Source organism: Castanea sativa, chromosome 1 (genome assembly GCF_040712315.1).
Source record: "Castanea sativa cultivar Marrone di Chiusa Pesio chromosome 1, ASM4071231v1".
Classification (NCBI taxonomy): Eukaryota; Viridiplantae; Streptophyta; class Magnoliopsida; order Fagales; family Fagaceae; genus Castanea; species Castanea sativa.
In genome coordinates, this window is record NC_134013.1 from 46,631,963 (window position 1) to 46,658,216 (window position 26,254).

General features: G+C 35.0%; 1 protein-coding gene across 3 annotated transcripts; it reads right to left on the reverse strand.

Annotated features, from left to right (window-relative positions):
• Positions 1-423: 423 nt before the first annotated feature.
• On the reverse strand, positions 424-15,343 carry LOC142617031 (putative lipid phosphate phosphatase 3, chloroplastic). 3 transcript variants are annotated; one of them, XM_075789744.1, is made up of 9 exons: positions 15,327-15,343; positions 6,004-6,096; positions 3,911-4,132; positions 3,710-3,797; positions 3,508-3,617; positions 3,302-3,392; positions 2,824-3,012; positions 2,541-2,600; positions 424-851 (listed from the first exon to the last, which is right to left on the reverse strand). In XM_075789744.1, the coding sequence occupies exons 3-9, from the start codon at positions 4,124-4,126 to the stop codon at positions 637-639; spliced, it is 969 nt and encodes a 322-aa protein (XP_075645859.1). In that variant the 5' UTR covers positions 4,127-4,132; positions 6,004-6,096; positions 15,327-15,343; the 3' UTR covers positions 424-636. The 3 variants fall into 3 exon arrangements, with proteins under 3 accessions (XP_075645859.1, XP_075645852.1, XP_075645855.1); XM_075789737.1 differs by lacking the exon at positions 15,327-15,343 and adding an exon at positions 15,048-15,268; XM_075789740.1 differs by lacking the exons at positions 6,004-6,096; positions 15,327-15,343 and adding an exon at positions 15,048-15,268.
• Between the last annotated feature and the right edge of the window lie 10,911 nt (positions 15,344-26,254).

Genomic DNA, 26,254 nt, shown 5'->3' on the forward strand with positions numbered 1-26,254 from the left:
ATCCTGGGAAGAAGGAAATCCTACATGGATTTCTGGGTAGAAGCTCGACGGTCTAGTAGTCACCATGGCTGAGCTAAAAACGAAAGTGTTGGGTACGAAAGTAACGTTAAGTCTTCACCAGTTACCTAAAGAAACACCTCTTGGACCTCCCATCATGGGATAAGCCCAACTCAGAGTATAAGTAAATTAGGGATTCCCAAAAGCTCAAGGCAATTGGGAACGGACCACCACAGGTACCATTGGTAGCAACTGTAAAATCAGATTTTGATGAATAAGAATTTTACTTGGCTTTGAATGCTAAATTTCAGTAAATACTCTGTGCAGAGGTGTGTCCACCTATAAAGCCACTCTAATCAACTTTCACTTCTTTCTACAACCCAAAACCGAAGCCTAAACACAAATCTTGAATCATGAAATCAAGCCTTGAAGAACAGATAAAAGTAAGCATATTTCCAAGTTGCAGTTTTGCGTTACAATGTACATTACCTAAGATTCAAAATTGCTTTCGAGGAAGCTCCAAAATTTACTTCAAAAAGGAGCAGCATAGGGAAATTCTGCACATAATGATATACACATGCCTGATGCAAATAAACTAAACAGTAAGAAATTGGACCGTCTTGCAAGACATGTACAAAATTATCTTCTCCCAGTTTCCATTTCTTCGAATGTTGTATTTGAATTACGTGCTAGAGTTAACCCCATACATCCATGGATGCTTCTTTCATCATGTGCATTGTCAACCTGAGGCTGAGCCTCCATGGTCTGCTCATTGCACCCATTCACAGCATTGGCTGCTTGTGTACTTGAACGTGACTCCTCCAACTCCCGAAAGTAAGCATAAGGCCCCCAACCTACAAACAGTATGTACAGAAGCTCAATGATTATGAAACTTCCAATAGAGAAGCAAACATACCACAAATATAAATACAATTGAAAGCCATCTTTCAACTGGCTATTTCAACCACCACCAATCATTTGCTATGAATTTAGAAGACAGGTTCTTTTGAGTAAATTTAGAAGACACGTGCAATGTGCAGAAATACACATTAAAAGCTTATGTTGCAAATACATTTCAAGATCACCCTAGTAGCCATGTCGGCATGATATGAAATATGGACCAGACATGCCAGCTTCAGACACCTATTAAACAGATGTGTCCAACAGAGGGGAAAAAAACATACTTAATGGCTCGTCAGAATCATCTATAAGCTTTTCTTACTAAATTTTTGTGATAAGAGGATAGGTAATTCAAGATGCTTAAAGTCAAATAGGTCATCTTGATTATTGCATGAATGCATCTTTCTTACTACAAGATTTTGAAAAAATTATTCAGTGGTATACCCAACTAAGATCTAAAGGGCAAATCTCTCTTAAAAAAGAAACACCAAATTCTCAAGGGTAACCCCCGACATCTTTTCATATTAAAGCAGTAGAAGCACTCCAAGAGGAAATCATGTTCAATGGGTTTGTTTTATATAATAAATCAATCACCATGACAACCATAAAGCTAGAGCATGCATGCTGCCTTAAAGAAATTTTTTCTAATTAAAACCAAATTTCAAATCTGTGATTCAAGGCCAAGTCCATGTACACATTAAAATTTCCCTTCAACCTCAAATAACAAATTGTATATGCTGGAAATACACAAAAATATAAATCATATTTTTTTTTCGTTTCTAATTTGCATATGGACAGTTTTAAGTGGACAGAAATCAGAAAGGGACTTCACAAAATTTGTAAATAGGATACAGCTGTATAGGAAATAAAGATAAAAAAAAACATAGAAATGTTACAAACATATTATAATAACTAAAATCAAACAAGAGTCTGTTAGGGGGTGAGGAAAGGAAGAAGGGATAATATATATCAGCAGAAATTCTTGCCCCACTCTATCAATTGTTTTCTATTCAAATCTCTGTCATGAATCATCATCATCCATGCATGTAGATAAGCAATGCTTTTATTAGCTCTTATATAGAGACCATTAAAATAGCATCACTATTATAGTTTTTCTCCCTCATTTATAATATAAATAAGCAATATTACATATTGACTTTGTTTTGTTTCAATAGAGAAAATATGAAGAACAAATTAGGCGGGAGAAATCTAATTACGTTGTAAATGTAATGCCGACAATCCTATTATTGAAGAATCATTGCCTTAAATCATTTTAAAGAAATGTTTTTAGTTTTATGTATTTATTTGAAAATTGATTGAAGAAGTTCTATTTGCTCAATAATTTCCCCCTCCATTATATGTTTTTCCATTACTCAGTAATAAATCTTAAAAAAGGTTCTGAAACATGCCGCTAAACAATTTACCGAGACAGAGATGGGTTGTCAAGAATATAAAGGAGGTAGGATGGGCAGTTGGTCAGATCTAGCATAGATGGTATATGGACGGTAGTTGGAGTCGGCTTATCAATAAGTATAATTATCAAGTAAAATAGCAATGGGGCCTTCCAAATTTCCAATACCATTTTAGAAAGTAATAATCTCAAACACCAAAAATAGCCTCATATGATAAGCTTAGGAGCATACCTTCAGCATGATATGGGGGAGGGAAGAACTGTAAATAGCAAAATGTTGTCACTGTGAGCCCTGCAAAAAATGCTCTTCCATTAGTCAAGGAAGTCAAGCATCAAATAGATTGCTAAGTAAGTAATTTTTTGCTGAAAGCATATTTGCTGGAAATTGGTTAAAGTATAGTTGTACCTAAAAAAATGGTGCTTTAAAAAGTTTTACATAAGCAAATAAGTAAAATGCTAAAAGAAAAAGACATTGCCAAACAAACACTTTAGTGACAAACTATAGTAGCACAAACCTAGGAGGCCTCCTGCAAACACATCTTGCCAGTGGTGCCAGTAGTCATCCACCCGAGAAACACCAACAAGTGATGCAACAAGTAACGGAAGGAAAACAAGGCACAGTTTTGCAACATGGCCTCTACGGTCAAATACTTTTATTTTTCCAGATAAGTACAGCGATAGAAAGCCTAGACCAGCAAAAGACCCTGCAAAGTAAATCCAGATTTCCTTAAATCTAACAATCTGAAAAGATTTGGTAAACATAGCTCTGCTATCATGTGTTTGACTTAATTTTATTATGCATTTTCTACTTTTGAAATGCTTGTATTTCATAATAGATTCTTTCTTTTTATTATTATTTATTATTGCTCAACAAATATAGTCAACAAGTGGCCATGTAGAAGTATTTTCCATTAAATTAACTTTTATTTATCAAAAAAAACAAAAAAAAACATTGGCCATGTAGAAGCATAGATGAAGCACAGTGCAGCTTACCTGAAGTATGGCCACTAGGAAAACTCTTATGTCCTTCCTTTATGACAGTCTTGTCTCCATGACATACAACATTTCCCAATGTATCATAAACCTGAGAAGTAATTATTCATCAAGTACCATTAGTCATGAAAAGATATAAATGCACTGCACATACACTCTATGTACTCGTAAAAGCAGTTACACAGAAACTGCAATTCTGGACATACATCCTTTCCATCAGGAAAACACCGCCAAAAGAAATCAGGCCGAGGTCGACCAACTGCATCTTTTATAGCCTCTGTAATAATTGCTGTGACTAGAGCAGAGAATAAGAGACCTGCACTAAGAAGCAATCTCCAATCATCAAGCTAAACATAACATGAATATTCTTACTAGACAAACCAATATAGGGATATAAGATCTTATTACCTAGTATGGCATGATGAAGATCATAGACATCTCTCCTACGGAAATAAACGATGAGAAAAATTGCAATGGGCAACAGAACCGAATAAATCTAATCATCCAAAAAAAAGAACACAAAAATCCCTATAATTAGTGTCACCACTCCACTAACATATTTGCATCACTAAGGTTTCATCTAGGTAATAAACACAAAGGAAAACTTACAGGAACAGCCCAAATAGGTACTGTGTTACTTTTCAGGGGATATTTGAGGTCAGACATCATATCCTTCCCAACATAGCGATAAAATGGATGGATTTCATTTAAGAAGGCCACAATCAGCAAAAGAAGCATGAGTATCAGCCAGTCATGCATGTGTGTCCTTGCAACCATGATTCCGTGGGACCTTACAGTATGTGCACCAAGCTGGACTTCCCTCATTCTTTCCTGTTAAACACACAAACTACAATGAGAATTTCGAGTTCTTGGATATCAGATTGTTAGATCTCCTGCTAGGATACAACTGATTATACATAGTGTCTCTAGGAAGAAAATGACTACAGCACCAAACAAGAGACAAAATCTTAATCAAATGCTGTTGGACATATTTCTATAACATGTTCTTGCATATTCTTGTACATCAATGGTTACCAGGAAAATTTATCATATACATCATGCATGTATCCTGCATGTACATATACAAGATTAGTATTTCAAAAGAAAGAAAAGTCTGCAGTCCAAAACAATATGATTTGACTTCTGTAAAAGGTTGCACATAGAACATTGAAGCTATCAATTATCATAATATGAACATGGATGTCCATAATTAAAAAGAAAATCACCTCAAGAAGCGCCTAGGTTATATCTCTATGGCACTAAAGATGAAAAATTATAAGAAACAACTACTATAAAAAACTGGAATGACTACTGGAAATAGTATAAAGCCATACTGCAAATTAGCAGCACAAATTTAAGGAATTGATTATAAATAAAATAAAATATGCTAGAAGATCATAAAATTGTAATTTTTATACACAGTACGATAAGTTAAACAGATGTAGGGTAGGTAAGAATTTGATATATGAAAAATACATGCTTATAAAATGGAACTTTGGTCAATTATCTACATGTACTAGAGATCCATATTGATGCCTCACATTTGGTCAAACCCTTTCCAAATTTAACATAAATATAAAATTCAGATAATGAGTAATTTTATGTTCCTTTAATCATTAAATATAAGAAAATAGTTCCACCTTCCACTGCTAGCTAACTACTATCCTAGGATCCATCTATACAAAACATGGTACGCTTTTGTTCAGTACAAATGCTTTGTTGGTCCGGAAATATCCTGTTATTTATCTCAATATTTGCCCTTTTCAGAGGCTAATAATAAATAGTATAAAAATCTTGTATAGGTTTTGAAGTTTTTAGTCAAAATAAGACTTTTTAATTTTTTTTTTTTTTTTTAAATTATGACTTCCCCATCACATCCTAATTCCTAATGAAGCAATGAACAAGCCTATTTCCATCTTTCCATACTATGGGCTAAGTGGTGTACCATGTGCCTATTCCTGTTCCATGTAATGCACCGCACTGATCAACGTTTTAGGTAATTTAAGTATATAAAAATATAGTAAAAAAATTCAGCAATGCATATGTTACTATGGTTAAGTATATCATCATTTATATAAACATCACATGCAAAAATTAAAAATCTTTGATGCAAAATTCTGTGTCTAAGATGATGAGCCATATGATGAATTAACACCTGCTGATAATAATAAAAAAATAAAAAATAAAAAAAAATTATTGAATGCAAGATTTGTAGGACACTTAATACTCCCTCTGCATAGACAAATAAGCGACACCAGAAAGATGATCAAGATGATTAACAAGAAAGAGATGATAATGTTATACATTTCATCATGTAGCCAGTGGATAGGAAGATGATTCCTTTTGGATAGCTCACCTTTGCAGAGCCAATATAAACATTTTGCATACACAGCAGGACTAAAATACCTAGAAAAGTCTTCAATGATGGAGGAAGAAGCCATTCCATAGCCTCATCGATGTAGTGAAGTGTCAAGATTTTAAATTATTCAGATGATTAAAGAATCCTATATCACTAAAAGTTCCACTACTTCTTGAATTAGTCCACAAGAATCCCATATCACTTAAACCATATTTAATCAGGGAACTAAAAGTTCACTACTTCTTGAATTAGTCCAACATGAAAAGGCAGATTAGAGTTCTGTTAGCCCAACGAGTCATCCATGCTTATTAAAAACAAATATTTATGAAAGAGATAAGAGTACCTCTTTGTTCTTGTATTTTATCAATGGACACTCAATGGGAGAAACCCAATCACTGGTAACTGTAGAAATCTCCAACCTCTTTCTTGACACATCCTAGATAATCCCAACAAGTCAACCTTTAGAATAAATTTCATGAGAATTCTAAATTCATTTGATTTAATTTTTAGAAGAAAACTTTAAATTCTAAATTCATTTGGGTGGAGCCAGGAATTTTTGTTTGAGGAGGCCAAATTATGGTATTGATATATTAGTCAAGAAAAATTCAAAGAGAACCACAGAGAAATTTGTTTATGTGTGGTTGTGGTGGGATTTAGGTTTAAGAAGATTTGTGGATTTTGGGGCTTAAGACCTTTTTTTGAAGATGAATTAGGGTTCAAAACAATTAAAGAGGAAAATTATGTGCACAGTTTCGTGGACAGTGCAGCGCTGTGAACAGTACCCAAAAAATCCCTACCAACGTAAGACTTACTCATTAATGAAAGAAAATCCATGACTTATGGCTCATACCCAAAAATTAAATGATTACTTAAATACCCTTTACTCTAGAATAACTAAATAAAATATAAAAAGGATATTCTTTCTTTAACCACGCCATGGTTGTGTCAATAGCATGTTTATGAAGCCGAAGTATCATGACTAATACATTGTATACACAAAATAGTGACTAATCTATCTTCCTAAATTCTAATGAGTGTGTGTGAATATATATATATATATATATATATATATATATATATATGTATGTATGCATGTATGTATTTGGCAATAAACATGTTCAAAAAACATATCCAACGAGAACTTAGCAAGTTCTTCAAAGTTATGCACAACAATGAAATTTAATTGAATAAAATTTATCTATTATCATCTAGTGAAAGTCTTAACCATTTCTATTTCAATATACATTACAAAATTGTCAGTCAAAAACTTATATCACTATTTGAATCCACAGACATTCAGTAATTTAATATGAAAAAGTGGGCAATAGAGGGTATTGCACCTCTTTTTTCTGTGAGGGCATAACTTTATTCTAACTTCTTCTTTTTTTTTTTTTAAATTCCTTAAGATTTGTTGGGACCTTGGGGGCTACCCTTCCCTATCGAGGCCAGCTCTACTTTTTTTTTTTTTTCTTTTTCAACCAAACCCCAAAAAAATTTAATAGAAGTATTGATTAAGAAAACTTAAAATTTTTGGGACCCATCAACATAGCTCCACCACTGAAATTCAGCACTCTGCACCACACCCTACATGAATAACTTAATATGACTTTAAATGAGATTTTGGGCTTGTAACGTAAGTCATTTTTTAAATGGCAGTTCAGAATGTTGCAAATGTATTTTCCTCAGCAAATAATTGTGTCTCAACCAAAAAACCGAATCAAACATGTGGCTGAGGTTGTAGAGGGAAAACTCAATGATTGCACATGCAACTTACCTCGAAACTGATTTACTTTATTTACAGAAACTTAAAACTGCAAACAGTTGATACTTGGATCTATAATATACCTATGAAGCAGGCCTAGGACTTATATTTGCTTCTACAGGGATTTTCAAGCACCTTATTTGTACAGTTCTGAAATTAAACCCCAATATGGCATGAACCCAGCAACATAAAATGATGAAACATAAAACAGATATCAAATTCAGCAGGAAATAATAGACAGCAAGCAACTGCTTTTGAAAGGTTTTAAGGCACAATATGCACCATGGTTAATTGATAAAACTGATTTACATCTGCAGGCCCTGTATTAGAAAATCATTATAAAGATAACATACCAATCCAATTAAAAGTTTATATAGTTTTATTAGTTTTTTTAACCAAAAAAAAAATACAGAGTGAATAAACTTACATATAAATCATTAACATAATCAACATATGAAAGTAGTATCTGCACGAAAATTAATTTACAATGAACAAGTAACCACCCTCCATGATCAACTAAATGAATCAAACAAGCGAATAGCCTAAACCATACAAGATACTCCAAAATAGCTCTACATCAATAACTACGAAGATATTAACCAAATGCATCTGAATATAAAGGAAGGCTTCTATGGCTCTAGATAACACTTAATGATGACAAGGGATTCAGCTACTCAACCCAAAGTAACTGGAAGTAGGACTTTGCCAAGTATGATATGGGATCCCCATTAATATAAAGGAAGGCATCTACAGCTCTAGATAAGACTTAATGATGAAAAGGGATTCAACTACCCAACTCAAAGTAATCGGTCCGAATAGGCTTTGCTGAGTTCAATATGAGATACCCTTTAATCATGAGAAAAACATCATGTAAAGCATCAACTTCATGATGTTTTTCTCATGATTAAAAAGTAATTATTATGTATCAAAAATAAATTCTCGTCTTCATTAGATTAATAATCAGTTAAGTTATAGCTTCGAACAATATGATTGGAGGCCCGGCTACCTCGAATTAGCCAGAAATCCTGTTTTAGTTTTTTTTTTTTTTTTTCTACTAGGATCAATATGGGGGGATTCCGAAGCTTCTTTATTGAATCTAAGTTATTTCAGTTGGTGGTGGAGGAAGGAGGGAATTTTTTTTCCCTTAAGATCTTTGAACGGGGAAAATTCTACATGCAATCGGTGTTTTTGGGCAAGAGTGCAGCCCTTTGGTTAGTGAGGAATTTGGAACACTTTGTGATTGGGGTTAGTCCTAAGCAATTTTTCACGCTCAGGGAAGGTGCTACGGCGTACACCTTGCAACGGGGGTCCAATTCTTTTGGGCAGTATGCATCAGTGACAGAGCTTAAGGTTGGTGGGCGGCGGCGAACTATCATTATTCTTGCCGGTAAATTACAACACGGGTGGAGAATCTTTGGGGTTGAATTACGAAGGATGTTGGAACTTGCTCAATATGCGCTGGGTGGATTGCAGTTTGTACCGTATAGGTCTAGGCAGATCATCGAACATCATCCTCCCAGGTCTTATGTGGAAGCTGTAAAAGCTCCAGTGCAGCCAAGGTTGAAGCATGTTCAGCAGCCCCTCAACAAAGATAAGGGTAAGGCTGATTTTGTGAAGAATACTGTGGAGTTTCCTAGTGAAAAGTCTCATACACAGGTTGTAGTTTTTGAAACGCAGACTGGTAGTTCTCATCAGGCAGCCGTGGGTGGTGGGGAGGGTGGAGTAGGTGATATTAATGGCAAGAATAAATTTGATGAGAAAATCTTGGAAGGAAATAATTGTAATATTCCTTTGAAACTCAATTTGAATTCAAAAATGGTTGAGTTTGGAAAGTTGCGTGACAATAGGAAGGGACGTTGGCTGGGGAGAGGGCTGACTGTGAATGAATTTGGAAAGAGGCGGGTATTATGGGATGCCGTTAAGGGAGGGCAACAAGCCGGCAAATGGATTCCACGAAATTCGATTATACTAAGGCAAAGGGGTCCGGGCCCATCTAAGCCGAAGGCCCAAGCCTCGTTGGGTAATGAAGAATCCATGTTGGGCTCGGGATTGCTAAGCCCAACTCGACTTTCGAGGCCGGAGAAAGCTCACTTAGTGGATCTAAGAGTCCGGAGCCTTCTTTCCAAGAAGGGGTTACGTTGCCAAGTCCAGGTGGAAATGAACATATTGCCATGAAGGAGTTTCGGCGCTCGCGGGTCGACCCACCACATCGGAGCAACCAGCGATGCCGTCGAAGGTATCGGCGAACTCACCCATCACATCGAGCACCCGCATCGCCGATAGCTCCGATGGTCACACCCATCATCTCGAGCAACCTTCGACATTGCCGAGCAGCTCGATGGACTTCGGCGACGACGGAGGCCGAACTCGAGGGTGGCGGCGGGAGGTTCGTCTAGTCCAGCCACCCACTGAGCCGACAGCACCGGTGGTGGTGGCCCAAGTCTCCCAAGAACAGGTTTCACTAATCGGTGCTCCGTTTGGGTCGAGGTTGGGGCCGGTGGTGTCATCGGACACAATATCAGAACAAGTAAGGACTCTTGATGACCCGATAGTGTCGGAGTTGGTGCATCTGTCGTCTTCAGTGGCATCGGAGGATGGGGCTGAGGAACTTGTGGGTTTGGAAGGATTGGTTTATTCTGACTCTGAGGGAGTTCATCTCCCTGGCCCAAATATAAGGGAATTGGTTGGAGATTTGGATAAGACTTGGGGTAACTCTAAAGACTGGATTTTACAAATGCGTGATGGCCGGCAATTAGTGCTCCCATTGTCACTGTATCGTTCTCCAGATTGTTTGTCAGTCTGCTCAAGTATAGAAGGTGAGTGTGTACCTGTGCAAAGGTTCCTTGTAATAATGAAGGCGAGAGGGTTACTTGGGCGAGATGAGGGCTAGTAAACTCCTTGGCCGTGGTTCCCGGTTAGTAAGTGAGCCTTGGGAGTCCGATGAAAGGCCGAGGTCTTCGAGGAGGTGTTGAGCCATTAGTTGTGGTACCTTTGGCTGCGAAGGTCCGTTGGAGTTGGAGTTCTAGTCCTATGAAGAAGATTGGGTGTAAGGAGTTTACGGATAACCGTCAACTTTCACAATGGGTAACAAATAGGATAAGGGCTTTCAAGAAATCTGTGGGCACTTCACTAGAAGGTTTTGAGGAGCAAGACAGATTGTTATTAGCCATAGAGGCCGTAAAGAAAGATAGACGAAACTGTGGTGGTGATCGACGAGGTTGGTTAAGTCCGGATGTAAAGGTCACGGGAGTTGAAAAATTTGCGTCATCTTTGAATGTCGAGTATGATACAAATAAAGAAAGGAGTGCAAGTTTTGAGCGGGCGGTTGTGTCTTATCAATGAATGTGAAGATTATTTCTTGGAACGTTAGAGGGTTGAATGAGCAGGATAAAAGGTTCAGGGTTAGAAACTTGATTAGGAAATGGGGGCCAGATGTGGTTTGTCTTCAAGAAACCAAAATGGGACTGATTAATAAAGCAGTGTGATTCGTAGCTTGTGGGGTGGCCAACATGTTGATTGGTCATACTTAGGCTCTTGTGGTGCTTCTGGTGGGGTATTAGTGATGTGGGACACTCGGGTAGTGAATAAATTGGAGGAGGCAGTGGGGAGATTTTCGGTTTCCTGTAAGTTTACAAGTGTGTCAGATCAGTTTGTATGGGCATTTACGGGTGTTTATGGTCCTAATTTACACCGAGATAGGAGATTATTATGGGAGGAACTTTGTGGCTTGAATAGCTGGTGGAGTGTCCCATGGTGTGTGGGTGGTGACTTTAATGTGGTTAGGTTTCCTTCTGAACGATTGGGGTCTACTTCTTTCACTACTGCTATGAGGGAGTTCTCCAATTTTATCTCAGAACAGGGTCTCATTGATCTGCCATTGCAAGGAGGTACTTTCACTTGGTCTAATTCTAGAGAAGTTGTTTCGAAGGCTAGGTTGGACAGATTTTTGTTCTCTGCAGATTGGGAGGATAAGTTCCCAACAATTTCTCAAAGACGGCTATCTAAATTGTGCTCAGATCATTTTCCAATTGTCCTTGAGGGTGGATTTTTTCAGAGAGGGAGTATGCCATTTAGATTTGAGAATATGTGGCTGAAGGATGAAGGTTTTGCGGATAGGGTTCGGTCATGGTGGGATTCCTACCAGGTTCATGGTGCACCGAGTTATATTTTGGCCAATAAATTAAAGCTCCTTAAAAATGATCTGAAAAGATGGAATGTGGAGGTGTTTGGTCATGTTGATGTTCGGATTAGAAAATTGTGGAAGGACCTTAGTGTTCTAGAGAAAAGGGAGGAGAGTCAGGGATTATCAGCAGAGGAAAGGGTGGAAATGGGAAGAATTCGTGATGAGTTAGAGAAAGCTATCCTGTTGGAAGAGATTTGTTGGAGGCAGAAATCCAGAGTTCTTTGTGTTAGGGAAGGAGACAGGAATACTAAGTTTTTCCATCGTATAGCTAATTCTCACAGGAGGGTTAATTCTATTGATAGACTTATGGTGGATGGGGTGTTGTCATCGGACCCTACGCGATAGCAAAGCCGTATCTCTCAATTTTATAGGCAGCTTTATTTTGAGGAGGTGACTCACAGACCTGTTTTAGATGATGTGGATTTTTCTAGCATCTCGGTGGAAGATGCAAGTTGGTTAGATAGGCCTTTTGAGGAAGAAGAGGTGTTTCAGGTGGTCCATGATTTTAATGGTGATAAGGCACCTGGCCCGGATGGCTTTTCCATCGCATTCTTCCAAATTTTGTCAGTGTTTTGAAAAATGAAATTATGGCTGTATTCCACAACTTCCATACTCAGGCGGTGTTTGAGAAGAGTCTTAATGCTTCATTCCTAGCCCTTATTCCTAAGAAAGTGGATGCTGTGGAGGTTAAGGATTATCGGCCTATTAGCTTAGTTGGTGGGATGTATAAGATTATTTCTAAGGTGTTGGCTAATCGGCTTCGTAGGGTGGCGCATGGACTTATTTCGGATTCACAAAATGCTTTTGTGAAGGGCAGACAGATTTTGGATTCCGTCTTGATTGCTTCTGAATGTATTGATAGTAGATTGCAGTCAGGAGTTCCGGGGGTGCTATGTAAGTTGGATGTGGAAAAGGCGTATGACCATGTGAGTTGGGATTTTTTAATGTATATGCTGCGGCGTTGTGGTTTCTCAGAAAAATGGAGAAAATGGATAAGGTATTGCATTTCAACTGTGAAGTTTTCCATTCTGATCAATGGTAGCCCTTCTGATTTCTTTGGAAGTTCTAGGGGGCTTCGGCAAGGGGATCCCTTATCTCCATTGTTGTTTGATATTGTGATGGAGGCGTTGAGTCGTATGTTGGATGTGGCTGTATCCACTGGGCAATTCTCAGGCTTTTTGTGGGCGGTATATCGGTTCTTCGCAATGGTATCCCACCTTTTATTTGCAGATGACACGTTGATTTTTTGTGATGCTGAACCTTCTCAGATTGCTAATTTGAGGGCCATTCTTGCTAGATTTGAGGAGGTGTCAGGGCTTCGTATTAACTTAGGGAAATCTGAGTTGGTACACGTTGGAGGGGGTACCCAATTTGGAGGATTTGGTGGGTTTGTTGGGGTGTGGACGAGTCTTCTCTCGCCCTTGAAATATTTGGGCCTTCCTCTAGGTGCAAAATTCAAGGACTTATCTGTTTGGAACCCTATTCTTGAGAGAATGGAGAGGAGATTAGCAGGTTGGAAGAGTATGTATTTATCTAAAGGAGGTAAGGTGACACTCATTAAAAGCTCACTCTCGTCCTTACCTACATACTTCCTTTCCCTTCTTCCTTTACCGGGTAAGGTGGCTAAGCGGATGGAGAAGCTACAGAGAGATTTTTTGTGGGATGGGATTGGTGGTGAATCTAAATTTCATTTAGTTCATTGGGCCAAGGTTTGTAGGCCTTTGCAGGATGGGGGGTTGGGTATAAGACAGTTGAGTAATTTTAATTCTGCCTTATTAGGTAAATGGTTGTGGAGGTATGGTACCGAGACTGATGCTTTATGGAGGAGGGTTATAGAGGCAAAATATGGGAACATGTGGGGTGATTGGTGTACGAAGAAGGTGACAAGCCCTTATGGGGTCGGCCTTGTGGAGATATATTAGAAGTGGTTGGTCGAACTTCTCTAAACTTCTTGTTTATGATGTGGGGGATGGTACTAGAGTAAAATTTTGGAAGCATGTGTGGTGTGGGGATTGTACTCTCCAAAAGGCCTTTCCAGCTATATTGTCTTAGTAGGTCCAAGGACTCCTCGATGGGTCAAGTTATGGGTTGGTCTCGGGGAGGTTTCACTGAATGTGCAATTTCGTCGTCCACCACAAGATTGGGAAGAGGAAGCCTTTGACCTATTTATGGGGCTAGTCTATTCCTCGTCGGTGAGAGGGTTTGGTCCGTATAAGGTTTGTTGGAAGTCCGCAAGGAATACAAGATTTGAGGTTAGAAGTTATTACGAGTTCCTTCTACCCTCATAATCTTGTTTCCTTTCCTTGGAAAATGATATGGCAATCGAAGGCGCCTCCAAGGGTAGCCTTCTTTTCTTGGTCTGCTTCCTTAGGTAAGATCTTAACAACAGACAACCTTCGTAAAAGACGAGTGATAGTTCTTGGTTGGTGCTCTATGTGTAAGAGGTGTGGGGAGCTCGGTGGATCATCTTCTACTTCATTGCACCATAGCTTGGGAGTTGTGGTCTTTGGTTTTCTGTTTGTTTGGCATTCAGTGGGTTATGCCTCGTACTGTTATTGAGGTGTTTGAGGCTTGGCAAGGAAAGTTTGCGCGACATCGTCACATTGATGTTTGGAGATTAGTACCTCACTGCTTGATTTGGTGCATTTGGCGAGAAAGGAATGCTAGAAGTTTTGAGGGCTGTGAACGATCTTTGCTGGAGATTAAGTCTTTTTTCTTACACACACTCTTTGAATGGAGTGTGGTTTTTTCTCATTTTTCTTGTTCTTCATTTTCTATTTTTCTTGACCGTTGTTCTTTTGTTTCTTGATTTTTGTTCCCTTAGTACATCCCCAATGTACTCGCCTTGGCATTTTCTTTTTTATTATTAATAATATTCTTACGTTATTTATCAAAAAAAAAAGTATCAACTTCGGCAAGTATATTAGACAATTAATCGTAAAATGTAGATAATGCATTCACGTTAATAGATTGAATGTGCTGTGAAAAAATCACATTGAAGTAAAAGTTAACCTCTCTATAAAAGTTCACTCTTGGCCCTTGAAACAATTCATTTCCTAATTAACTATCAAGTATGTATCAAGTGCATAAGAAATTCAACATCCAATATACAAACCCAAACACCAACCATGACACCATCATCTATTTGATTTATGAACAGCTACTCTTATCCAGGATATCAAACCCAAAGCCAAAAATACTACTAACAACTTGATATTATTCGGGATATCATTATCGAACCCAAAGCCAAAATACTACTACGAACAACTTGATATTATTCTAGCACTCTATTAATCTTATTGAATGCATCTCCAATTGCTACTAGAATAAGAAAAGAAAGATAACAACTATATCAAAAATAAATAAAAAGCCCAAAAAGCATCTTATTTACAAAATTCATTAAAGTGAGTTCAAACATCCATTTTCACAAAACCCCTCTAACCTGAGCGACCCAAAAACGAGAAAGAGATCTCAAATCCCACCAAGGCATTGTGTAAAGCAAACCAAAACCATACAATAACTCAGTTAGTAATTGAGTTTCTTCGCTACTGGGTATCAGAGATAATATATGTACAGTACAGGGTGGTGGAAATATCATAGGAAGCTGCGTATAAATTCACTAAAAAGTTTCTCATCCACAAGTGGAGAAGTAGGATAAGCAACCTGTGTGACGACAATAATATAAAGAAGATAAAGACAAACATACAAAGAATCGCATTACCTGAATGAGAGCTCAGAGTTCCACTGTGAACTCGAATTAACAAGAATAAAATGGGGTTTGTACTTTGTACTGGGACCCAGGTCCAGTTTATTATTATTGCTTCTCAATTGACTGAGAGCGAGAGATATTGACCTGTGTTCCGCGGTGTCGTAATTTAAATCGGGAGAAGTGATCATGCCGTACCATATTTTCACCATATTTTTGAGTTAGTAAAATTTGAAATATATATATATATATATATATATATATATATAATATTTTTTAAAATACTAAGTATTTTCACAATATTTACAGTTATTAAATTTTGAAAATTATTATTGGATAGTATATATATAATGAAAAATTATTAAGTACTCCGAGAATATCATAAATGCGTATTCCCCTCTCTCACATAAATTGTGAGTTCCACCATAAATTTAATTAAGAGAATGCACATTTATGATATTTCAGGAGTATCTAATAATTACCCATAAAGGTGTGCAAAAAACCAAGGAACCGAAAAAACCGTTTCAAACCGATCGAACCGATGCAAAAATTTCGATTCGGTTCGGTTTCGGTTTTTTATATAATAAAACCAAAAATTTCGGTTCGATTTTCGATAGCAAATTTTAATGCACCAAACCGACCGAACCGAACTGATATATATATATATATATGTATGTATATGTAACACTAAGTCACATGGGAGTTGGTAGCTTAGTGGTATGATGTGGCTTTAATGACCATGTGATCTCTTGTTCGAGCCTTCACCTAAACGTTTTTGAGGTTTTTAATTTTTTTAAACCATGAAACCCTAGCATCTTATATTCATAGGTTGACCCTCCTACCCTTTTCTTTCCAGCCACCCCTCCACCTTTTTTTTCTCTCTCTCACCATTTTTTCTAAACAAGTGTTTCTTGCTTCTTTTCTTTCCAACCGCCTTTCCACCATTTTTTTTTCTCTCTCAGCATTTTTTCTAAACAAGTGTTTCTTGCTTCTTTTTTTGGGCTGGGTATCATATAGCTCTAAAAAATTTCTCTATTACTCACACATCATAAAAGATTTGCATTAAAGATTTCTGATCACCCCAACCCCCTCCATTGCGCCGACTGGTACTCCCTTTCACAAATGGCAGCACACTCCACACTCCAGTCCCTCTCTCTCACGGTCTTTACCTCTGCCGCTACCTCCCTACGCCGGCCTCTCTCTCACGCTGCTTCAGTGCTTCTTCTCCGTTCTCTTTTTTTATTGTGTTTGCTTGGTGCTTGGTGCTTCGTGTTTGGGTGGTGAGAAAACGTGAGAAAGCAAAGGAAATATATATATATATATATATATATATATATTCTTATTTTGGTATGTTTTTTGATTATATACATGATTTTGATTTTTTTTTTTGTTTGCTTGGTGTTTGGGTGCTAAGAAAATGTGGGAAAGTAAAGAGAAATAGGCTTCTTCTTTTTTTGGTCTCTGATCTATTTTGTTCTAAGAAATTGGAAGCAACCGAAAACCGACCGAACCGAACCGATTGAAATCCAGTCAATTCCGTGTCGATGTTCCTCCCTTTCGATTCGATGTCGGTGCCAAATTTGGTAAAACCGAAATTTCGGTTCGGTGGAAAAATCGCACTTCAAACCGACCGAACCGAATCGATTACACCCCTAATTACCCATATATAATTTTTTTTTTTTTAGAATACTAAGAATTTTTAACATACATAGAAAGAAGGGAGAAGAATTTAAAGAAATTGATAGTGGTGTATATCCAAAATAGTCTAACTCTAAAATACACAGTACAAGCTTTAAACCTCTTTAACACACACTCATTTTTCCAATATGGAATTAACCCACTGTTTTCTCTTTTGAGAATACTAAATATTAATTCACAATTATTGTCTGTGAAATTCTACTAAATATAACACAAGATAATATAATAAATTTCTCAAATAGTATCTCCTAAATTGAACATGAATAAATGCATTGGATTGTTTAGCTCAATTATAGTTTGTTATATTCAATATCTTCACATACAAAATATACGAATAAAAATAGTATAAAAGATATGCTTATTAGTTCAGAGAAAAAATAACAGCAAAAATCTAAATAATATAATTTGTATGGAAAACTAACAAAAGCTTTTCAATATTGATTCTAATTGAATTCTCTCTCTCTCTCTCTCTCTCAATGTAGTCGATATTGTACCGGTATTGGCCGGTATATACCGTACTAGTATTGAAACGCCAACGTTTTATACCGGTTTAAATACCGGCCGTACCAATCATGTACCGACCATACTGGCCAATTTCGAGCAATACTGGCCAGTACAGAAAAAAAAAAATTAGTTTTGTAATTTTTGAATTTTTGTAAAGGTAGAATAGTAACTTATTAGCATTAACTTATTAGTATTATTTGTTTTCTTAGTATACAATGAACAATTAAGCTTTCTATTTTTTATATTGTGTTTTTTTTTTCTTTTAATTGATGATAAGGTCTAAAATTATGAATAATTTGTTCTAAAATTGAGTTAATATTTTACGGTAAACTTTTATATTTATTATAATACACACACAGATATATATAATAACGGTAATCCTGAAACGGTACACCGGTATTGACCGGTACCGAAATATATCGTTTCACTGGTCATTGTTGGGGTTTATACCCTAAAATCCAATTTATTGGCATTTCATAAATAATTAAATTGTTTAATTATATGAAACTATTTATAAATGAACTAATGTGACATTATCACAGTCCATGAGATGCATTGTATGTGATTTATGTGAAAAGTCACAAAAGATGTAAATCACAAGTTCCTTGTAAGCTCAAAATGTAGTTCGTAGTCAGTGACGAAATTGGGCGTTTCATCAGTGAAGACTATAACACATTAACTAAGATGATTTGTCTTGATCATAGAAGTGGAGACTTCTAGTTGATATGTCTTAAGAGTTAAGACATACTGAACTGGACCGCTGTGAGATTAATTATTCAATCAATAACTGTCACTAGAATAATTAATCTCACGACTTCTAATTTCATAGACTCTTAATCCTAAGAGGGTAGTAGACCTGATTATGAAATGTAAGTTACTTTGATATATCAGGATTGAGATCTAATATTCACGGTCAAAACTTCAGTATGTTGGGTAACCACACATAGTGTTGAGGGAACACATATTCTCAAGATGGAATCCACAATCTCTTTTAGTAGAGACACGAAATATCCCCTTGAGATAAGTTTAATGGGAACTGGTTATTCAGGGCGCTCACTTTAGTAAAGAGTTACTAAATATTATATTTATTGAAATTGGATTTCAATAAATGTGAATAACTAAAAGATTAAACCGGATACCCAAGGATAAAATAGTTGTTTACAAAGTGACAGTTAACTATAACTTTGTTTACTATGGATATTTCATGCAGGGGTCAAATGATATTACTAGAGTCTTGGGATATAATTAATTAATAAGGCCTAGAGTGCAATTATATTTATATAGTGGTATTAAATATAATTAATAGTAACTTTGGATTTGTCAAGAGTTGACAGAAAAGCTCAAGGCCCATTGGAGCTAGAGTTTTATTTGTTCCTTTTGGTCCCATCTCAATCCACAAACTAAAACCCAATTGGGTAGGCCCAAAAGACTAACTCAATTAGATAATCAATTTTTATTTGATAAGAGTTATTAAATAAAGTAAATACAAAGGTAGTTAGTATGTACGTATGATAAAAAGAAAGAAAACAGTTTTTCTCTACAAGAAGAAGAAGAAAGATTTTTCTTTGAGAATCAACGTACATAAAAACTGATTGAGAGACCACACATCTTGGGCACCATGTGGAATTGAGATGAAGATTAGAGGTATTCTCAAGTCTTGGTTTTGAATTTCACTGCATTAAGGTACGCTTTCTATTATTTGTTCTAAAATTTAATGTTGCATGTTATCTCTCATGAATGAAGTAGATCCGTGATTGTTGCTTCCGCTGTGTGTTTTGTATGAAATGCAAAAGCAGATTTTCCTACAGTCAAATCGGTACAACCTATGGTACGAGATTGACTCTCTCTCTCTCTCTCTCTCTCTCTCTCTCTCTCTCTCTCTCTCTCTCTCTCTCTATATATATATATATATATTATTTAGTTAGTAATAAACTATACATAGTAATGGTACATTATGTAATGACTTATATATTTGAATTTTTTTTATTTATACAAAAAGAAAATGGCACGTAAATATAAAATCATTCAAACTCTCTCTTTCTCTAATTTTATATATAAAGTTAAATAAATGATTAGGTTTTTTATAGTTTATTTATATTGGACTCCTCGTTTTCTACACTAAATTAACTCATTTGGTATAAAAATTAAAAAACTTAAATTAGATGGGACATGTGACACAAAATTAAATTATAATTGAAATCAAATTTTCACACTGAACTAACTCACTTGGCACAAAACTTTAAAAAGTTAGATTAGATAGGACACATGGCACAAAATAAGACTCTAATTGAATTCCAATTTGAAATTTAATTGGATTTTCTCTCAGTTTTACTAATATATACTAGTCTCATCATACACGCTCTGCACATGCGATGAGTCTCTTTTTTATTTATTTTAAGTTTAATATAATTTTTCAATTTGAATTTATTTATATTATTATTTAAGGGACTTCTCCTGTTTGGATTCAATAATTTTGATGCTCAATATACCTTTAAATTGACCAGTTTGTAAAGTTTAAATAGTAGGGTTAGACATGTAAAATTACTAATTTAAAAACTCCTTATTTTTAGCTAAATTTAAAAATAAATAAATAAACAGTTTTTTCTCCCACAGATGTTTTTCTTTTTTTCTTTTTGCCAAAATGAAATCGCCCATGTTTTTAATTAAACTGTTTTTTTCCACCTGTCCACTACAAACTCCACTAGGCTGATTCATTCTACAAAGGCACAAGACTTACTCTTCTACAAAATCTCCACTCCCAAAGCTGCAAAAAATGTTGGCATTTGGCAGTTAGGAGCACATAGTGTTAGGAACACATAGTATAGGTATAGCAGTTGGCAGTTTCACACGCACACGCCCACCTCTCTACTTTTCAATACTAAAAAAATAAAATAAAACAGTCTTGAAAGTCGAAATCCTCAAAACTCAAGTCTTGAGAATTCATTGAACAATGCAAGACAATGAAGAAGTAGTGGCAAAAACCATCATCTACAACCTCATAATCCTGGGTGCCTTAGGTTTCACAGGCAAGTATGTTGTCAAAGAAGCCCTTAAATTTCACAATTCTCTGTATTACAGCAAATTACGATTTATTTTATGAGTTGTCATTCCGTATTTGCTTTCTTATATTTGGTTTATATTTGGTTTCATTACTTTTTTATCATTATCATTTTTATATGATTATCTTATCTTATCTTTTTAAATTTTTTTTTATTTGGTCAATTCATGAGTGTTTAATATTGGCATAAATGCACTTTTAATCCCTACATTTTGGTGTTTTTTCATTTTAGTCCCTACATTTTAATTTTACCACTTTTAGTCCCTAATTCAATTAACGCGTTTCATTTTAGTCATTTCCGTCAGTCAACCAACAGAAATAGCTGAGGTGGCAGCCAAAGGAATTAAAATATTATAAAAAATGTCACATCACCCATGACACGTCAGCATATAAATTTAAAAAATTAATTTATTAATTTTAACTAAATAATAAAAATAAAAATAGAATTAAAAACTAAAATTCACATGAATTAAGATTGTTCTTCATGTTCTTCAGATTGTTCTTCATATTCTTCCCAAATCAAACCCAGCAACCAAGAACTCAAACCCATCACAAGAACACAAACCTAGCAACCCAAGAACTCAAACCCAGATCACTAGGATATAAATGAAAACAAGAAGAAAAAACCCAAATTCAGCACCTTAGAGATCATCAAACCCAAAAATTTCTTGAACAAGAACACCAACCCAAAAATTTTAAAACCCAAAAATTTTCTTAGAAAACAAACACACAAAAAACCCAAAAATTTTCAGCTCAAAAACAAAATCATAAATCTCAAAGGCACCATTTTCTCAAACCTAGCAAAATCATAAAATCCCAAAGTACCAAATCAATCCAAAAATACAACACAACCAACCCAAACAAAAAAAAAATCTCAACCTAGAAAAACACATCTCAAGAAATTTTTTACCTTGCTCTCAGATCCAACAAACAAAGAACACAATAACAAACTAGCAAACCCAATAATAATCCATGACTTGCTCTCAGATCGGGTTGAAAAATATCCCCAAACCCCCAAGCGAGCCACAACCCACCCAGGATGAACATGAACCAGGACAAGAGTCCCTCGATGATGTACTGGCCGTTCACTCGCCCCTGCAGGAACACGATGGGCCATACGGATCCTGTGGTTGAGTCTTGGACGGAGCCGATGCCGGGGGGCTTGACGATGATGTCGTAGATGAAGCCGGAGACGATGAGCTCCGACCCGCTTCCGATCTCCGAACGCCTCCACTTCCAGTTCTCTCACATCAACCCAACGCCTTCTATAGTCCTCTCCACTCTCAATCTCTCCCCCGAAGCCAACCGTACAGTCCTCGGCTTCCACCAATGGCTTCTCTCGAACCCTAACTTCACTCATTTCGACGAAACGGTGTCGTTCTTCGTCGACTACTTCGGCCACCACAAGGACTTCAAGGCCATCAACGAGCTCTTTTCCCCTTCTTATCTCTCGTTGTCGCTCGGCCCTAATCTGGATTTGATTTTTTTTTTCCTGGTTTCATTTTTTGGGTTTGGGTATTTGATTTTCAGGTTTGATTTTCTGGGTTTGGGTATTTGTTATGGGTTTGATTTTATGGGTTTGGGTATTTTTTGGGTTTGATTTCTTCTGTTTTCAGCTTCTTCTTTTTTTCCGTTTTCAGCTTCTTTTTCTTTACTCGTATTTGAGTTTGAGTTTTGAGATGAGAAAATAGAGTTTGAGTTTAAGATGATTTTTTAAATTATGTTTTAATTAAATTTTAGTTTTTAATTCTGTTTTTATTTTTATTATTTAGTTAAAATTAATAAATTAATTTTTTAAATTTATATGCTGACGTGTTATGAGTGATGTGGCATTTTTTATAATATTTTAATTCCTCCGACTGCCACCTCAGCTATTTCCATCGGTTGACTAACGGAAAAAATCAAAATGGAACGCGTTAATTGAATTAGGGACTAAAAGTGGTAAAATTAAAATATAGAGACTAAAATGAAAAAATATCAAAATATAAGGACTAAAAGTGCATTTACGCCTTTAATATTTTCTTTAAATATTGAGTCTTTTTTAAAGAGTGAGAATGACATATATTTTTGTCTATTTAAAAAAAAAAAATTTATTTTAGTGTATGTGTTCTAACTTCTAAGTGGTGTTCTCTTTTCCTCCTATTATTTTTGTATGTTGTTTTTCTTACATTTAAGCCTTATTCTCTATTTTTTTAGGGTGACATATCAACAATTTTGTTTGATTGCATAGCAAGCACATTGGATAAATTCGGGTGAGCGAAGTGGTAGTCAATTTATCAAGTAGTTGTTAAAGACCATTTTTTTGTAAATATCCTACCATATTAAATTTAATATTGTCCTTTATTTTTTTTAATGTGAAAAATTTGTGTCGAGCATAATGATAGAGATTAATTATAAGAGAACGGGAATAATGAAAACTACTTATAAAATATATATTTTTCTTTTTTTATTATTAAAAATTGGTCTTTAAAAAAGGGATGCTTACATATGATGTCGTGTGTAGTATTAAATTGATTGTTTCCCCTGTCCAAAAAAAAAAAAACATTAATTGTTTCCAAGTAAAGCTCAACGTATATGTGATGAGAAACATAAGAATTGTGGAAGAAATTTGTGAACTTGCTTTCATCTAGAATCAGAATGTGGTTATGGATGTGTACAAATGTAAAAGCTACTAACATTACTGTATTCAAGGTGTTTTAAATAATTTAACACAAGTTTAATTAATTATTTTTTTAGTTATTTTTATGGATTTTTTTACTAATAATCCGTTTGGATTGAGAGAGAATAGAGTAGATTTGGCTCAAAATTAGTATATTTTTAGTCAACTTTACTCTACTCTCTTCCACTCCTCCTCTCTCCCCTCCATCCAAATGTACCTGAAGTGACTACCTTTTCAGATTATAAATAAGTTCACGCGCTCATTTGCGTTTTTAGAGGCTCTTCTATTTTTTTGAGAAAAAAAGTTAATAATTTGCATTCATTATAATTTGGGATTACTACATTTTTCAATCACAAAAATATCTAGGGTTGTGATAAAAAATTATTTCATCCAAAACGCATAACACTTATCACTCCCTTGGTATTTTTATGATTGGAAAATGTTGTAATCTCAAACTATAATGGATGCAAATTATTAACTTTTACAAAAAAAAAAAAATAAATATATATAGATATATATATATATATAAATAGATATATATATATATATAGAAGAGCCTCGCACATGCTCAGAGGCTAGTCTATTGTTAGTGAGATTACACAGGAAGAGAATTTTAAGAAACTAAAATTTAGGATTTGAAAAGAAGTAAACTGCTGGGTTTAGTGTGTGCTAATTTTTAGGAAAAAAATGTATCAAACGTGCGTGAGATATATTTAAATAAAGAGTATGTTAATTTTTAGGAAAAAAGTTTATCTGATAGTTTTTTTTTTTTAATTTTGTTGAATTACAATTTTAACCCTATTCTTTTATTTTTTAAGAATAAGGGTATGTTTGGTATCTGTTTTTTCTCCTTATTTTCTGTTTTCAAAAACAATTTTCTATTTTTTAGATTAAAAAACTTATTTGGCAACCCAAAATAAACAGAAAATAAAAATTATTCTCAAAACTCAATTTGTGAAGGAAACTAAAAACATGTAAAAAACTGTTTTCAGTTTCTAATATTCAAAAGTTAATGAAAACACGCATTTAACTTAATAAATCTGTCTCATTTAATGAGTTAGCATTAGAGTTCAAATCCTAGTAACAACATATTTTAGTATTTTTTTTATTTTTCCTTCAAAAACTTTTTTTTTTTAAATTTCAACTAACCAAACATGTTTTTTATTTAAAAAATATAAGAAAATTGTTGTTTTTTTTTATATTCCCAAAAACAAGTTTTTGAAAATAGAAAACAAAAATTGTTACCAAACATAACCAAAAGATTATCTAATTAGACTAAGGATATTTTTGACATTTTTTGAAACTATAACTAACTTTCTGAATCCTCTTATGTGGCGTTTGGTATGGGGTAATGTTTTAAGATTCTTAAGAAAGTTTAAAGATTCTCATGTTTGGTTGCAAATCACGCTAGGGAATCAGATGTCAGGGGAATCTGGATTCTCCCTTTAAACCCCTCTAGTAAGAATATGGATTTCCTTTAAAACAAATGGGTATCCAGATTCCCAAGCTTAAAGGAAATTGTATTTTTTATAAATTGACAATTTTAACCTTTTTTTTCTTTATCATTTAAGCAATTAAGATAAAATATAAAACAAATCATCAATATGTTTTCCCTTATTTTTATCTTTTCCTGCCAAAATAACATAAATAGGATAGACAACTCTGTTGATATATTCTTTAACAAAATTATATTTAGGTTTTATGCGAGGAAAAAAAAAGTTTGAAGGAGACTCTCCATTATTGCCAGGTATTCACTTTTGCTGCTGTGTATGTGCTGTTCAATAAATTATTAATAGTTTATATTTTGTTTTTCATTATTTATTTAGAGGAAGATTTTTTTAAAAGGATTTGGTAGTTCACATTCAAATCTAAGGATAGAATGAAAAAAATAAATAATTCACTTAAGATTCCTGTAACTGGGAATAAACCAAACATTATCATCTCACATTCCTAAGAATTTTAAGAAATTCTCAATGAAACCAAAATAGGAATAGCTACATTCTTAGGCATTCAGATTGCAAGAAATCACATTCTTAAAAATCTGGATGTCAAGAGTAATGTAGATTCTTTCATACCAAACGCCACATTAATATAGAGAATATAGATTCATATATTAAATTACTATTTTGTCCACCCAGCTAATAATAACATGTAACAAAAAATATTAATTGTGAAAGTATCATAAACATCACATTTAGGGGTGTTCGCGGTGCGGTTTTGGGCCATTATTAACACCGCACTTTGCGGTGCGGTTTAGCTAAAATCATAACTGCACCGCACCTTATTTTTGCGGTTACATGTGCGGTGCGGTGCGGTGCGGTTTAAAGTTTAGCCAAAACTATAACTGCACCACACCTCATTTTTGCGGTCACATATGCGGTGCGGTGTATAAGATGTGGTTTTAATGATTTGAAGTTGATATATTTTTCGAATTTTGGGCTTTTTCTACCTAGCCCAAAACTAATTTTTCCCTTTGTTTTAGTCCAAGTTTTAAACTATTTAGATAGTTTTTTTTTTTTTTTTTGGGCTGGCTTTCCTAATCAACACTTGCTAGGATTATTAAACTTTTTTTTTTTTTTAACTAGGGTTATTAAACTATTAATAATATATTTAATATTAAAAATAATTAAAAATATTAATATATAGAGAAACTGCGGTGCAGTGTGGTTTGTACGGTTTTCTTATAATAAAACCGCAAACCGCACTACACCATGCGGTGTGGTGCGATGCAGTGCAAAATTATTTGCGGTGTAGTGCGATTATGTCATTTTGCGAGCGGTTTTGATGCGGTTTTTGCGGTTTGTGTGGTTTATGCGGTTTGGTGAACACCCCTAATCACATTTCTATTGCGTTAAACAGGTTATTTGACACATTTGAAGATTGATAGCAACACGACAAGCACACGATATGACGGTTAAAATCAGATCACAATTCACGACATCAATGATTCTTTCCTATCACTACTAGACTAGTATCCTAAAAACTAAAATATACTAAATAAATAAGTAAAAGAAGACCAGTGAA